At 42.1% G+C, this 17,611-nt stretch overlaps 1 protein-coding gene across 2 annotated transcripts in view; it reads left to right on the top strand.

Moving 5' to 3' along the window:
• The window catches only part of pdcd4b (programmed cell death 4b), a 53,934-nt gene extending 40,897 nt beyond the window's left edge, over nt 1-13,037 (top strand). For both annotated transcript variants that reach the window (XM_072557044.1, XM_072557045.1), the window contains exons 10-11: nt 11,244-11,383; nt 12,349-13,037. In XM_072557044.1, coding sequence (XP_072413145.1) covers nt 11,244-11,383; nt 12,349-12,397 — 189 coding nt within the window. In that variant the 3' untranslated portion in view covers nt 12,398-13,037. The remainder of the gene's footprint in view (nt 1-11,243; nt 11,384-12,348) is intronic.
• The last annotated feature ends 4,574 nt before the right edge of the window (nt 13,038-17,611 follow it).

Here is a 17,611-nt window from a genome sequence, read left to right as displayed (position 1 = left end):
TGCACTGAGTATTTGAGATGAGGTCTCACCAATGTCCTGTATTATTGAAGCCTATCATCTCAATGTTCAATTCCTAGCATGATAAACTATAAGGAGTGTCAGGTAAGAGAGTGATGAACTTAGTGTAGATCAGTACTTGGGACTACGATGTTGTGACAGTAATGGAGACGTGGATTTCACAGGGGCAGGAACGGTTGCTGGATGTTCCAGTGTTTAGATCTTTTAAAAGAGCAGTGTGTGTGTGGGGCAGTGGTGTCAAAGAGGAGGGGGAGTAGCATTGTTTAATTAGAGAGTGCATCACAGTTGCAAGAAAGGAGATTGTTAAGGAGGGTTTGTCTACTGAGTCAGTCTGGGCGGAAGTCAGTAACAGGAAAGGAGCAGTCACTTTGAATGTTTTCTGTAGACCCCCCCCCGTCGTCCAATAGGAGCAGAGAGATGGAAGAACAGATTAGACAGCAGATCTTGGAAAGGTACAGATGGAACAGAGTTGTTGTTATGGGTGACTTCAATTTCCCCAATATTGATTGGAACCTCCTTATTGCAGATGGTCTGGTTGGAGCTGGTTTTGACAGGTTTTTTCCAGGAAGGATTCCTGATTCAATATGTAAATAGGCCGACTGGGGGGGAGGCCATATTGGATTTGGTGCTAGGCAACGAGCCAGGCCAGGTGTCAGATCTCTCTATGAGAGAGCATTTCAGTGACAGTGACCACCACTGCCTCACCTTTACCATAGATATGGAGAGGGTTAGGAACAGACAATGTAGGAAGGTAATTAATTGGGGGAGGGGAGATTATACTGCTGTTAGGCAGGAGCTGTGGAGTATAAAATATGAACAATTGTTCTACGAGAAATGCACAACAGAAATGCGGAGGCTGTTTAAGGAGCACTTGTTGCGAGTGCTGCATAACTTTGTTCCACTGAGACAGACAAAGAATGGTAAGGTGAGGAAGCCTTGGATAACAAGAGGAAGTGGAGCTTCTCGTCAAGAGGAAGAAGGAAGTTGACTTAAGGTTGAGGAAGCAAGGAACTGACGCAGCTTTAGAGGGTTACAGTGTAGCTAGGAAAGAACTCAAAAATGGACCGTGCAGAGCAGAGAGAGACATGAAAAAGCCTTGGTGGGAAGGATTAGGGAAAATTCAAAGGTGTTCTACACTTAGGTGAAGAAAATGATAATGATCAGAGGTGGGGCCAGTCAGGAATAGTGGAGTGAACGTGTGCCTGGAGTCTGAGGAGGTTGGGGAGGCCCTAAATGAGTTTTTTTCGGTTCAGTATTCATTAGAGAGAGGGACCTTTTTTGATAGTGAGAACACAGTGGGCCAGGTTAATAAGCTTGGACAGATTGATATTAAGAAAGTAGATGTGCTGGAAATTCTGGGAAGCATCAAGAAAGATAAATCCCCAGGGCCGGACCAGATATGTCCAAGGTTACTACGGGAAGCAAGGAATGAGATTACTGGGCCTCTGACAATGATCTTTGCATCCTCACTCTACTACCAGGAGTACTAGAGTAGTACTGGATAGTTGGAAGGAGGTGAATATTGTTTCTCTGTTCAAGAAAGGGAATAGGCAAAACCCTGGGAATTACCAACCAGTCAGTCTTACATTTATGAGCCACGTGCCAATTGACATAGGGACAAGAAAATTAGGGAAGTAAACACGTGGCTAAGGGATTGGTGTGGGAAAGAGGGATTCCACTTCATGGGGCATTGGCATCAGATTTGGAACAGGGGGGATCTGTACCGTTGGGACGGTCTCCACCTGAACCGATCAGGTACCAATGTTCTAGCGAAGAGGATAAATAGGGTGGTCAGTAGGACTTTAAACTTCTGAGTTGGGGGGGAAGAGAAAGTGAAAGCGACAGGGAGTATGGTGTTAAATGGAAAGACAAGCAGCAGGATAGCATGTGTCCAGGTGGATTTAAAATTGAGGCAGACTGGGAATGCAGAAAAAAGCAAGGATAACTTAGGACATCATATGACTTCCAATATCTCTAATGATAAGAAAGTTAGCATTAAAGCGCTTTGCCTGAATGCTCGTAGCATTCATAACAAAGCAGATGAACTAATGGCACAGATCATAGTGAATGATCATGATGTGATAGGCATCACAGAGACTTGGTTACAGGGGGGTCAGGACTGGCAGTTAAACCTCCAAGGGTTTCAACTTATCGAAAAGACAGAGAGGTGGGCAGAGGGGGTGGGGTTGCCTTGTTAGTTAAGAACAATATTAAATCTATGGCGCTGAATGACATAGCGTCAGATGATGTGGAGTCTGTGTGGGTGGAATTGAGGAACCACAAAGGCAAAAAAACCATAATTGGAGTTGTGTACAGACCTCCTAACAGTGGTCAGGACCAGGGACGCAACATGTACCGGGAAATAGAGAAGGCATGTCAGAAAGGCAAGGTCACAGTGATCATGGGAGACTTCAATCTGCAGGTGGACTGGGTAAATAATGTTGCCAGTGGATCCAAAGAAAGGGAATTCGTGGAATGCTTACAGGATGGCTTTTTGGAACAGCTTGTCATGGAGCCCACAAGAGAGCAGGCTATTCTGGACCTAGTGCTTTGCAATGAACCAGACTCTATAAAAGATCTTAAAGTAAGGGAACTCTTAGGAAGCAGCGATCATAATATGGTAGTGTTCAGTCTGGAGTTTGAAAGAGAGAAGGCAAAATCGGATGTAATGGTGTTACAGTTAAATAAAGGTAATTATGAGGGCATGAGAGAGGAACTGACAAAAATAGACTGGAAGGAGAGGCTAGCGGGGAAGACAGTAGAGCAAAAATGGCAGGAGTTTGTGAGTATAATTAAGGACACAGTACAGAGGTTCATCCCCAAGAAAAGAAAGGTTATCCAGGGAGGGATTAGATAGCCATGGCTGACAAAGGAAGTCAGGAAATGTATTAACGAAAAAGAGAGATCCTATAAAGTGGCCAAGAGCAGTGGGAAATCAGAAGATTGGGAAGGCTACAAAAACAAACAGAGGATAACAAAGAGAGTAATAAGAAAGGAGAGGATCAAATATGAAGGTAGGCTAGCCAGTAATATTAGAAATGATAGTAAAAGTTTCTTTCAATACATAAGAAACAAACGACAGACAAAAGTAGACATTGGGCCACTTCAAACTGATGCTGGAAGCCTAGTGATGGGAGGTAAGGAAATAGCAGCAGGAGAACTTAACAAGTACTTTGCATCAGTTTTCACAGTGGAAGACAGGAGTAATATCCCAACAATTAAAGGGAGTCAGGAGGCTGAGTTGACTATGGTTGTCATTACAAAAGAGAGAGTGCTAGAAAAGCTAAAAAGTCTTAAAATTGATAAATCTCCTGGCCCCGATGGGATACATCCTAGAGTTCTGAGAGAGGTGGCTGAGGAAATAGTGGAGGCATTGGTTGAGATCTTTCAAGAGTCACTGGAGTCACGGAAAGTCCCGGATGATTGGAAGATCGCGGTTGTAACCCCATTGTTCAAGAAAGGATCAAGACAAAAGATGGAAAATTATAGGTCAATTAGCCTAACCTCGGTTGTTGGTAAAATTCTAGAATCCATAATTAAGGATGAGGTTTCTAAATTCTTAGAAGAGCAGATTCTGATTAGAACAAGTCAACATGGATTTACTAAGGGGAGGTCATGCCTGACAAACCTGTTGGTATTCTTTGAAGAGGTGACAAGTAGGTTAGACCAGGGAAACCCAGTGGATGTGGTCTATCTAGACTTCCAAAAGGCCTTTGATAAGGTGCCACACGGGAGGCTGCTGAGCAAGGTGAGGGCCCATGGTGTTCGAGGTGAGCTACTGGGATGGATTGAGGATTGGCTGTCTGACAGAGGGCAGAGAGTTGGGATAAAAGGTTCTTTTTCAGAATGGCAGTCGGTGACGAGCGGTGTCCCGCAGGGTTCGGTGCTGGGGCCACAGCTGTTCGCATTATATATTAATGATTTGGATGAGGGAACCGGGGGCATTCTAGCGAAGTTTGCCGATGATACGAAGTTAGGTGGACAGGCAGGTAGTACTGAGGAAGTGGGGAGGCTACAGAAGGATCTAGACAGGTTGGGAGAGTGGTCCAGGAAATGGCTGATGGAATTTAACGTGAGCAAGTGCGAGGTCTTGCACTTTGGCAAAAAGAATAAAAGCATGGACTACTTTCTAAATGGTGAGAAAATTAATAAAGCCAAAGCACAAAGGGATCTGGGAGTGCTAGTCGAGGATTCTCTAAAGGTCAACATGCAGGTTGAGTCTGTGATTAAGAAAGCGAATGCGATGTTGTCACTTATCTCAAGAGGGTTGGAATATAAAAGCACCGTTGTGCTACTGAGACTTTATACAGCTCTGGTTAGGCCCCATTTGGAGTACTGTGTCCAGTTTTGGTCCCCACACCTCAGGAAGGACATACTGGCACTGGAGTGTGTCCAGCAGAGATTCACACGGATGATCCCTGGAATGGTTGGTCTAACATATGAGGAACGGCTGAGGATCCTGGGATTGTATTCATTGGAGTTTAGAAGATTAAGGGGAGACTTAATAGAGACGTACAAGATAATACATGGCTTGGAAAGTGGGGTTGCTAGGAAATTGTTTCCGTTAGGTGAGGAGACTAGGACCTGTGGACACAGCCTTAGAATTAGAGGGGGTAAATTCAGAACAGAAATGAGGAGACATTTCTTCAGCCAGAGAGTGGTGCGCCTGTGGAATTCATTGCCACAGAGTGCAGTGGAGGCCGGGACGCTAAATGTCTTCAAGGCAGAGATTGATAGATTCTTGTTGTCTTGGGGAATTAAGGGCTATCACAGGGAGAATGCGGGTAAGTGGAGTTGAAGTGTCCAGCAGCCATGATTGAATGGCGGAGTGGACTCGATGGGCCGAATGGCCTTCCTTCCATTCCTGTGTCTTATGGTATGCAAGGTACTGGAAAGGATTCTGAGAGAGAGGATTTATGACTATTTGGAAAAAGTACAGTTTGGTTAAAGATTGTCATCATGGCTTTGTGAGGGGCAGATCATGTCTCACAAGCCTTATTGAGTTCTTTGAGGATGTGATGAGACAAGTTGACAAAGTTGACCAGTGGATATAGTGCATGTTGGCTTCAGTAAGGCATTTGATAAGGTTCCCCATGGGAGGCTCATTCAGAAGGTTAGGAGGCATGGGATACAGTGAATTTTGTCTGTCTGGATACAGAATTGGCTGACTGAAAGAAGACAGTGAGTGGTAGTGGATGGAAAGTATTCTGCCTGGACATTTGTGACCAGTGGTGTCCCGCAGGGATCTGTTGTCACGTTGTGTTTTCAGGATTCTTAAGGGGGAAGGGGAACAGGCCAAGTCTACCAACAACATAGGGAAAGGGATGGGAATGTAAGGCAGAAATTCAAGGAATTAGAGTGGAAGCTTAGAGGTCGAACAAGCACAGGTATTATCTCTATTTTGTTAGCTGTGCCATGTGCTGGTGAGGCGAGGAATAAGGAGAGCGAGCAGTGGAACACGTGTGCACTGGGATGGTGCAGAAGGGAAGGATTCAGATATCTGGGAGGTGGGACCTCTACAAATGGGATGGTCTATACTTGAACGAGAGGGGTACCAGAGGTTTACTAATCCTCTACAGGAGGAGTTAAACTAATTCAGCAGGGGGATGGGAACAGGAATTTTAGCTCCAGTGTAAAGGAGGTTGAGAGAAGAGAGATCATGAATAAGGTTTCATAGTCGCAGGAGTGTACTAGCAGGCAGGATGGTGGTTTGAAAGAGGTCTACTTCAACACCAGGTGCATCCGGAATAAGGTGGGTGAAATTGCTGCTTGGGTTTGTACCTGGGACTTTGATGTTGTGGCCATTTTGGACATATGGATAGAGCAGGGTCAGGAATGATTGTTACAGGTTCTGGGGTTTAGATGTTTCAGTAAGAACGGGGGAGGTGTGGCATTGTTCGTCAAGGACAGTATTACGGTGGCAGAAAGGACGTTTGATGAGGACTCATCTACGGAGGTAGTATGGGTTGAGGTAAGAAACACGAAAGGAGAGAGGTCTCCCTGTTTTCTAAAGGCCTCTGAAAAGTTCTAGAGATGTAGAGGAAAGGATTGCAAAGATGATTCTGGATAGGAGTGAAAGTAACAGGGTTATGGGGGCTTTAACTTTCCTAACATTGACTGACTGGGAATGCGTTAGTTCGAGTACCTCAGATGGGTCTGTTTTTGTCCAGTGTGTACAGAAGGGTTTCCCAACGCAGTATGTAGTTAGGTCAACAAGGGGCGAGGCCACATTGGATTTGGGACTGAAGTAGGCGAGGTGTTAGATGTGGAGATAGATGAGCACTTTAGTGGTAGTTATCATAATTCGGTTATGTTTACTTTAGCGATGGAAGGGACAGGTATATACTGCAGGGCAAGAGTTATAACTGGGGAATGGCGTTTAGATGCATAGGATGGGAAAGAAAAGTGCACGGGATGGGCACAATAGAAATGTGGAGCTTATTCGAGGAACAGCTACTGCGGGTCCTTGATAAGTATCTACTTGTCAGGCAGAGAGGAAGTGGCCAAGCAAGGGAACTGTGGTTTACTAAAGAAGTTGAATCTCTTGTCAAGAGGAAGATGGAGGCTTCTGTTAGGATGAGATGTGAAGGCTCAGTTCAGGTGCTTGAGAGTTACAAGTTAGCCAAGAAGGACCTAGAGAGCTAAGAAGAGCCAGGAGGGGACATGAAAAGTCATTTGACAGGTAGTATCAAGGAGAACCCAAAGCTTTCTATAGCTATGTCAGGAATAGAAGAATGACTAGAATACGATTTAGAGCCTGTCAAGGACAGTAGTGGGAAGTTGTGCGTGGTGTCCAAAGAGATAGGAGAGGTGCTCAATGGATAATTTTCATTCGTATTCGCACAGGAAAAGGACAGTGTTGTCGAGAAGCATACTGAGATACAGGTTACTAGACTAGACAGGATTGAGATGCACAAGGAGGAGGTGTTAGCAATTCTGGAAGTATGAAAATAGATAAGTCCCCTGGGCCGAATGGGATTTATCCTGGGATTCTCTGGGAAGTCTGGGAGGAGATTACAGAGCCTTTAGCTTTGATCTTTATATCGTCATTGTCTATAGGAATAGTACCAGAATACTGACGGACAGCAAATGTTGTTCCCTTGTTCAAGACTGGGAGTAGAGACAACCCTGGTAATTATAGACCAGTGAGCCTTACTTCAGTTGTGAGTGAAGTATTGGAAAGGATGCCAAGAGAGAGGATTTATAATAATCTAGAGATACAAAATTTGATTAGGGATAGTCAACACTGTTTTGTGAAGGGTAGGTCCTGCCTCACAAACCTTAGAGTTCTTTGAGAAGGTGACCAAACAGGTGGATGAGGGTAAAGCGGTTGATGTGGTGTATATGGATTTCAGTAAGATATTTGATAGCCATGGTAGGCTACTGCACAAAATACAGAGACATGGGATTGAGGGTGATTTAGCAGTTTGGATCAGAAATTGGCTAGCTGAAAGAAGACAGAGGGTGGTGATGGGAAATGTTCATCCTTGAGTTCAGTTACTAGTGGGGCACAGCAAGGATCTGTTTTGGGGCCACTGCTGTTTGTCATTTTTATAAATGACTTGGATGAGGGCATAGAAGGATAGGTTTATAAATTTGCGGATGATACTAAGGTCGGTGGAGTTGAGGACAGTGTGAAAGGATGTTGCAGGTTACAGATGGACATGATAAGCTGCAGAGCTGGGCTGAGAGGTGGAAAATGGAGTTTAATACGGAAAATTATTAGGTGGTTCACTTTAGAAGGAGTAACAGGAATACAGTTTACTGGGCTAATGATAAGATTCTTGGTAGTGTAGATGAGCAAATAGAATAGAATCCTGACACTGTGGAAACAGGCCATTCAGCCCTTCAAATCCACACCGATCCTCCAAAGAGTAACTCACCCAGACCCATTTCCCCTACTACTCTACATTTACCCCTAACTAATGCACCTAATTACACATCCCTGGACACTGAGTAATTTAGCATGGCCAAATCACCTGACCTGCACATCTTTGGATTGCAGGAGGAAACCGGAGTATCCAGAGGAAACCCACACAGGCACAGGAAAAACGTGCAAACTCCACACAGACAGTTGCCTAAGGCTGGAATTAAACATGGGTGCCTAGCACAGAGAGGCTACAGGGCTAACCACTGAGCCACCGTGCTGCCCTTTGTGTCCATGTGCATAGATCCCTGAAAGTTGCCACCTAGGCTGATAGAGTTGTTAAGAAGTTGCACGATGTGTTAGCTTTTATTGGTAGAGGGATTGAGTTTTGCAGCCACAAGATCATGCTGCAGCTGTACAAAACTCTGGTACAGCCGCACTTGTCGAGTATTGTGCACAGTTCTGGTCACCACATTATAGGAAGGATGTTGAAACATTGGAAAGAGTGCAGAGGAGATTTTCCAGGCTGTTGCTTGGTTTGAAGGGAAGGTCTTATGAGGAAAGGCTGAGGACTTCAGGCTGTTTTCGTTAGAAGAAAGTTAAGAGGTGACTTAATAGAGACATACAAGATGATCAGAGGATTAAAAAGCATGGACAGTGAAAGCCTTTTTTCCTTTGGTGCTGGCTAGCATGAGGGACAGAGCTTTAAATTGAGGGGTGATAGACATAGGACAGATGTCGGAGATTTTTTTTACCCAGAGAGTAGTAAGGGCGTGGAATGCTCTGCCTGCAACGAACAGTGGGCTCGACAACTTTCAGGGTATTTAAATGTTCATTGGATAAATATATGGATGATAATGGAATAGTGTAGGGTAGATGGGCTTCAGATTGATTTCACAGGTTACGGTGATATTGAGGGCCGAAGGGCCTGTATTGCTCTGTCATGTTCTATGTTGGGCCTCTGCTCTTGTAGTTTTTATACGTGACTTGCATGATGAAGTGGAAGGGTGGGTTCGTAAGCTTACTGATGAGACAAAGGTCGGTAGTGTTGTAGATAGTGTTGAGGGCTGTTGTAGGCTAGAAGACATTGATAGGATACAGAGCTGGGCTGAGAAGTGGCAGATGGAGTTCCACCTGGATAAATGTGAAGAGATTCATTTTGGAAGGTCGAATTTGAATGCTGAATACAGGGTTAAAGACAGGATTCTTGGCAGGGTGGAGGAACAGCAGGATCTTGGGGTCCACATACATGGATCCCTGAAAGTTGCCACCCAGGTTGATAGGATTGTTAAGAAGGGGTAAGGTGTTTTGGCTTTCATTAACAGGGGGAATGTTTTTAAAAACCATGAGTTTTTGCTGTACCTTTAGAAAACTCTGGTTAGACCACACTTGGAATAATGTGGCCTGTTCTGGTCGACTCATTATAGACGCTTTAGAGAGGGTGCCGAGGGGATTTACCAGGATGCTAGGGCTTTTCACACTGGAGAGAAGAAGGAAGAGAGGTGATTTGATAGAGGTGTACAAGGTAATGAGAGGCACAGATAGAGTAGATAGCCAGAGACTTTTCCCCAGGGCAGAAATGGCTGTCACATGGGGTCATAGTTTTAAGGTGATTGGAGGAAGGTAAAGGGGAGATGTCAGAAGTAGGTTCTTTACGCAGAGAGTGGTGGGTGCATGGAATGCACTGCCAGTGAGGATAGTAGAGTCCGATACATTAGGGACATTTAAGCAACTGCTGGACAAGCACATCGATGGCGGTAAGTTGCGGTGTGTGTAGGTTAGGTTGGTCTTAGATTAGGATAAATACTCAGCACAATATCAAGGGCCAAAAGGCCTGTACTGTGTTATATTCTTCTATGTTCTATAACATCCCTTAGCTTTGTGCGGTACACACATCCTAATGTTTAGAGAATGATGGTTGATACATTAAGATCCTGTTAAGTATTAATAGGGCGAATGTGGAAAGGATGCTTCTACTAATGAATCTAGGCATTCCTCTTTCAGAACAATAGGTCACCCATTTAAGGGTGAGATCAGGAGAAAACCATTCCCTGGGTTGGGAGTCTTTTGGAATTTTATTCCTCCAAAGGCAGTGGAGGCAGAGTCCTTGAATATTTTTGGGCAGAGGTCGGTAGACTCTTGGCAGGCACCGGAGTGAAAGACTATCGTGGGTAGTTGGGAATGTGGATTAATCAAATCAGTCCTGACTTTGTTGAATGGCAGAGCAAGCCTAATGGCGTAGGCCTGCTTGAATTCATATTTGTGTTAATGCTGTCTTAGAAGGACACTTTCCAAAATGACATTTTGAAACTAAATGGTTGAACTAAGACTCTGTGTGTGTGTGTGTGTGTGTGTGTATAGGAGAGAGAGAGAGAGAACCCAACCTGGCGTCTGTGCACTAATGTTCCACGCTGTAAAGTGCTGGTGCTTCAATTTTATACCTGACATTTCAAAATCGTAGAATCCCTACAGCAGGCCATTCAGCCCATCAAGTCCACACTGGTCCTCCGAAGAGCATCCCACCCAGACCTACTCTATCCTATCCTTGTAAGGCTGCATCTCCCGTGGCTAATCCACCTAATCTACACATCCCTGGACAATGCAATTTAGCATTGTCGGTCCACCAAACCTGCACATCTTTGGACTGTGGGAGGAAACCGGAGCGAGTTTTGAGAAGATTTGTAGCTTAACCTCAGGTTGAGGTTTTGGATGTAGGTTTTCTCACTGAGCTTGAAGGTTCGTTTCCAGACGTTTTGTCACCCTACTAGATAACGTCTTCAGTGGGCCTCCGGCAAAGCACTGCTGAAAATTCCTGCTTTCTATTTATATGTTTGGGTTTCTTTGGGTTGGTGATGTCCCAGGAGCACCCAGAGGAAACCCACACAGACACGGGGAAAATGTGCAAACTCCACACGGTTGCCGGAGGCTGGAATGGAACCTGGGTCCCTGGAGCTGTGAGGCAGCAGTGCTAACTGAATCGTCGTTAATTCACCTCCAGTGAAATACTGTATCTCCTTCAGGCCCTCTATTTATGCATACACTGTGATTTCTTTGTCTTAACCTCTGTTAATTTTACCGTTTGTAACAAGTCGGAAAAATATGCTTTGAGAGAGTGGGTTAACAGAATGAACAAAGAATGTGAACTTATTGGGGAAGAGAAATGAAAGTGACAGTTTTCTGAATTATCAACTGAAATTATTTACTCCAGTATATTCCACATCCCCCTGCTTTCCATTCTGAGATGGCCAAGCCTGTTTGAAACGTACTTATTTTTAAAAAAAATTAGTATCGGCAAAACGGACACTTCTTCCCAGGAGAAAAATGAAGGAATTAAAGTTCTCTTTTTATTTTGTTGCAGGGTTTTGAGAGAGTGTACAAGGAAATTCCTGATATTCATTTAGATGTGCCGCAAGCTTACACAGTAATGGAAAGGTTTGTGGAACAGTGCCATCAAATGGGGTTCATCGTGAAAGAGCTGAGAGATCTTTGTCCCTCCAGGTGAGGAATGTTGCTCAACCAATGTTTGTTCTTTCAAACTCCAGTTCAAAATTATGTTTCAGATACTTTCATAATTGGTATAAATGAGCTGAATGTATAGGTACTGTGGATCCAGTTAGCTCTGCAATCTTTTTGAAAGGGTATTTACATTCTTTGAGCTTTTTAACTCTTTTAAAATGTTGATTTGGATCCTTAACCATTTTTACAGTCAAATATTCAACTGTCAGAGGAATATACATGAAATGCTTGTTTCAGTGTTTTGATCTGATTGGGTGAGGAAGTTTTTTTTTGTCCATTTCTATTTATTGTGAAATTGTAAATGTTGCATTTTGTAAGTGTGTACAAAGCTTGATTTATTTTTCTCAAGATATTAGTTTTAGTCACTTTACCTGTTTCCTGTCTGCGGGACACACAGATACAAACTCACTGAGCAGCACTTTACAAATCGGTGGTAGCTACCACTGTTTGGAGCAGAAAGTACATGGGAATGCACACTTCCCTTTATGATGTGTGTGATCCTAACTTGGACATATAAAGTTCCTTTAATGTGACTGGGTCAGTATCCTGGAAGTAACACCTTTTTCTGGGAGATTGTAGTTCAGGAAGAATACTTATCGGCAAATAGGATTAATACATAACTCCCCATTGAGGCGGATGTCCCAAGAATGGATTTTATAAAGTTGGTATTGCCTCTACTTAAAGGCAGCTTGAAGAAAAAAAAAAGTAATTATATGGTTTAGCTTAATTTCCCCAGGTTTGTAAATGAGTTGAACAAAATGCAACATTAACCTGTTTGAACAAGTTAGAGTAATTGTAGCTTGTCACTGTAGATAAAAATGTTATCAGTGGCAGAAGTTGGTGCCATATAGAGAGCACAATCACTATTGATTTTATTTAATACAAGTAGTAATAAATTGCTGATACCTTGTATTAATTTATTTTAACTTTTTGACTTCAACTCTAAGGGGACGGAAACGCTTTGTGAGTGAAGGAGATGGTGGACGCTTCAAATGAGGACATTGACAAAGGTGACCAAGCACACGTTCCTGCAGTTTTTTTGACTTTTGATTTTGTGCAGTCAACTTCTTGATTCTAGCTTTTCACTCCTCAAACCTCATATTGCCATGGGTTAAACCTCATGGGTTAAAGTGCATTTGCTATGAAAATTGAATGAAAAAGCATTTACGTACGTGGGGTATAGGTCTTGTTTTTTTTCCCAAGGGTGGGGGAAATGAAGAATTGACAGCAGTACCACACCTTGTGGTCCATGAAAGAAAGCTCCTTAAGGATTTATGTAACCTGATCATTCCATAGTCTTGTACAAACTTTACTGCCAAGCCTTTCTGAATACTGTGGTTTTCAAAAGGACTGGCTTAAATGCTGAAATCTCTGAATGGGTCACACGTGTTGTGTGTAATGAATCTCTCTTTCTTAGCTGCTAATGCTAAAAATGCAATGCTTCAAGTAGTTTAAAATAAAAAGCTGGATTGTACCTTTTTATTTGTGTACAATTTCCAGCAGAATGTACAAACTGTCCAATTGTTTTATGGTACAAATAACTTGTGGCATTAAATTGATTTTGAATATGGAATCTTAGAGTGGATGTACTCTTCCTCCTTGCAGAAAATGAAAATCAATAAAGTTGGTTTTTAAAGGTTTAGAGTTTTCATTGTGTCCCACCAGCATACTTTTGTAAATTCTTCTAATTAAAGGCACAAGTACCAGATTAGAAAAATGTGTGCACTCTATCTCCCTTGCTCCAAAACTAATACTATACTGAAAGACAAAGTTGCCACTGTCCTACCAGCCCCTAGGGCTGCTCTGTGAGAGAGACAACTGGTGGTAGTTTAACTGGAGCATCACCACATTTTCAGACAAGGGAAGAAGTTGAGGACAGTCCTTCTTTGTAACCTCAACCTGTGTGGGAATTGAACTCGTGCTGTGAACAATGCTCTGCAAACAATCCATCCAGCCAACTGAGCAAACTGATCCTATGCACTGACTACATTGTTGCAGACATCTTAGTTAAGAAGAGAGGTCGAGAACTGGAATTGTTTAATTAGGAAAAATTATATTTGAGATTTTTCAATGGAATGAAGTGAATCCTCATTTTAAATTGATACATAGAAATAGCAAGGTGTATCAATTACTTACTTGCCATTCCTTTATGCAAAGGATGATCAAAATGTGGGGGATGTGTTTAGGGGGAAATTGCATATCAGTGTTGTGGGATGGTGACCAGCATTGTACCCAATCCTAAGTCTGCTTCATTTGAGATAAAAATGAAAATGTTGATCAAAAACTGAAATGGTATAATTTGGAGTCACTTGAAACTGAACATTGTTTGTGACAGTTGACTGTTAAGAATCTTACTAGTAAGACTTAGTCAGTGGTAACATTTTTGAAGTGTTGGCAGGTTTAAAAATGGGCAGATCCCCATACCAGGCTGCTGTGGGAGGCAAGGAAAAAGATTACAGGGGCACTGACCCAAATGTTTAATTCCTCTCTGGCCACAGGGAAGGTGCCAGAGGACTGGAGAAGAGCTAATGTGGCTCTGATATTTAATATTTGTTTGTAGGGATAAGCCTGGAAGTGTAAGCTGAAAATTCTGAAGGAGAGAATCTATCTCCACACGGAAAGGCAAGGCTTGATCAGGGATCATTTGTACGGCTTTGTCAGAGGGAGGTCATGCCTAAAAAATTCGATTGACACACTTAATCACCTCAAAAAATTCAATGAGAGTAGTGAAGTCAGGTGCAGAGGAGATTCATCTGAATGCTGCTTGGGAAGGAAAATTTAAGTAATGAGAAAGGTTGGATAGGCTCATTGTTTTTACTGGAGCAGAGAAGGCTGAGGGACAATCTGATTGAGATGTACAAGATTGACTAAGCTGATCCCCTTAGCTGATCCGAGAGGACACAAGTTCGGGGTGACAAGATGTGGGGTGGGGGGAGGGGGGGGGGGGGGGGTAGTGGTTGAGGAAAAGCTTTGCTTTGTTAACCCAGAACGTATTCACAATGTGGAATATGCTGCCTGGTAGATGTGAGTTGCCTTATATCCTTTAAAAAATACTTGGATGAGCACCTGACATGTCATTACAGCAACGGCTATGGGCCAAGTCCTTGTAAATGGGATCCGGTTGAAGATCAGGTATTTCTTATGTGTGAATGCAGACCCAGTGGGCCAAAGGGCCTCATCAGCACCATATGATTTCTATGAATTCTTGTCTATTCCTAAGAATTGTTATTTTTTTTTGTTCTCATGGAGACGGGCAGTTGAACCAAATCAGCCTTTCTAACGTGCATTTGCAACATGGTAAAATTAAAAACCTTCAAAGGCCTCGATTTACCCCAATGGTTCCCAGTTAGACTTCCTGAATAACCGGACCTAGACTCCGAATAATCAATTCCGAACACTGGTTTATAGATTAAACAAAAGACTCCTAATACTGTAACATTAGCAGAGTAAAATTAAACAACAAAAAGTAATAAATTGATGTCTATGTCTAAACCTAATAACCTTTGTGTTCAGCCCATCTTCACAACAGACAGATGGACAGTTTACGGATCATTAAAAGTTGTTTTTAAAAAAAAGAACTGGCCAAATTACTTCAGTGGTTTTCACAATGCATTATTTTGTGAAGTTGTTGATCAGGGCCATGTTTGTTTCCCCAGAGGGAGTCAGTGATACTTTTAGCTTAGTTTTTATTCTCCAAACTTCCAATAACTGAGAATGGGAGGTAAAGCAGTAAACTGTCAAATCTCAACAGCCAAACTTCTCTGTGAAACACTGACCAAAACCAATTCAAAACTCTGGCCTCTCTGACTGCCTGGCTGGCTCCTCCACAAGGTCCCAGTTACCATTCAGCACCTATCATCTGGAGCATGATGTCTTTACCAGACTGACCTAGTTAAAATCTGATATTTGTTTAGACATATCTAATCTCTTATCTAGTATTGGACCATCTATGGAATTCTTCTGATTTAAGATCTAATCTGCAATTAACTTCTAGGTCTTACCCCACAAACAGACCACAATTTGTTGTTTTTATCACAAGCTGCTGCTCACAGTCCAAAGGTCATCTTCAGCCTGCAATTCAAAGCTCCAAATCAAAATTGATAAAAGAATGAAGTAAAAAAAGTAAAATTAGTGAGGGTTCTAACATTTTATTTATTAAACTTGGTGAATGTTGTGTATGTTTTTCAAAATAACTCAGTACATCTTTAGATGTTAAAACCACAAGGAAATTTGAATTCTGATTTTTTTAATGCACTAATTAGCACGAATAGGACATTATATTTTAATATTTCATGTGGGTAAAATTAATTTTTTTAAGGTCACTGAGCAATATCAGTTCAAATAGTGCCTGACTAAAATGGTATAGTATTAAAAATAAATCTTAAAGCTTTAAAAGGGACAGTTTAGATGTCTGATTACAAAAGTCATAGTTTAAGGATATGGGGTAGGCTGTTTAAGAGTGAGATTGAGTCAAAAAGTTTCTGCTTGTGAGGTGGGATTGTGGAATTCTGCCTCAGTGATTGAGGTTAACACTAAATGTTTTCAAGGCTCATTCCTGATGAAGGACTTTTGACGGAAATGTTGATTTTTCCTGCTCCTCGGATGCTGCCTGACCTGTGCTTTTCCACACCACTCTAATCTTAACTCTGCAGAAGGTGAAAGTGAGGACTGCAGATCAGAGTTCTTTTTTTAATTAGGAGAGATTTTATTGGTCAGGTCTTTTTTAAAACATTTTCCTTGGACAGGACAAAACTTCCATGTGGATTTGCTGCTTTGACCTAGAACATAAAGTGGGCTGACTGATCTCAAACATGAACAAAATGGAGAATGACAGAAGGTGTATTCAATGCTGAAACTAACAATACTATTGGGTCTCCTTACAAGTTCCATCTTATTGGCAAAAACTAGTGGCTTTTGAGTGATTTCCTCCAAATTTGAAGTTATTTTTGAGAAATGACTCTACCCAATGTCCCATAACTCTTAACGAAATTCTCTTGAATCTAAAATTCAACTTGTGATGTTGGCTAAGTGACCATGAAGATTCCTTTAATTCTCTTTAATTCACCAGAACTATCACAACGGACAGACAGAGGGAATGTGAGTGCAACATCCCACTGATATGTCAGGGCTTCTACCAGTGCAACACTCCTTTCAGTCTAGATTGTATGCTGCAGTCCAAAAATGAAGTTTGAATAGTGGTGCAATAGCAACCATACCATCGGAAATTTAAGACATGGAGCTTATTATTCTTTGAGCTGAATACACCATACGATGGTACTGCAAATGCATTTAATTTAACTAAAAAATTCAACAAGAGAATACATTATTACTTCAAGCAAATGCCATAGCACTCAATGTAATGCTGCCTGAATAACTATTGAAGAGCAAGTTCTGCTTCCTGTATGATTGTTTTTAAGACCAGATATGATCAATAAAATTGAGCAGTGGAGCTTGTATGTCTATCTACCTGTGCTTCTCTCCACCTTTCCCAGCTCCACCCCCCAATATTGACTATCTTACTAAAGCTTGTTGCGGGGGGAGGAGAGAGAAAGAGGTCCAACAGTTTGTTTATAGAACTCATTGTGTGAATAGGTTAGCAATAAGTTGTTTCTGAGCTTGTATGACCTGTTCCTCTAAAATTTGTATGAATGACCTACTAGACACAACTTTCCATTTTGGATTAAACGTTGGGTTCAGTTGCATTTTTAAACTAAGCATCACAAGATGTCATCTTGAAGTTCACAAAACTGGTATGCTACTATCAATGACAACTTGGAATGAAAACAACAGGTTCTTATAGCTACATTCAGTCCCGTGAGACTGGGAAAAATTCTTATTTCTTTTCATGTTGCGCCAACTCTTGTTGGCGAATGGCCTCCTGTGCTTCCCTCTGCATTTTCTCCATCTTTTCCAGTGTCACTGATTTAAGTGGCAGCAGCTTTGGTTTGCAGAGCACCATAGTGGGAACATCCTCATAGGAGAGCTGACCTATTGTAAATGAATAACAGATTTAAAGAAATTGTAAAGTACGTGGGTATTTGTTCCTTTTTTTTTGCAACAGATTGTAATCATGGAGCATTAATACTCATTGTTAGATCTTTATTGAGTGTATGATTTGTGTTCCTGGGCCCAGGACAGTGTAACAACTCTATTTCTGAGCTGCCTGGGATTGAGCTTATACCATGATGAGTTACTTCCCTAAATCTGTTT

Source organism: Chiloscyllium punctatum, chromosome 38 (assembly GCF_047496795.1).
Source record: "Chiloscyllium punctatum isolate Juve2018m chromosome 38, sChiPun1.3, whole genome shotgun sequence".
Taxonomy (NCBI): domain Eukaryota; kingdom Metazoa; phylum Chordata; class Chondrichthyes; order Orectolobiformes; family Hemiscylliidae; genus Chiloscyllium; species Chiloscyllium punctatum.
This window is presented reverse-complemented; position numbering and strand designations above follow the sequence as displayed.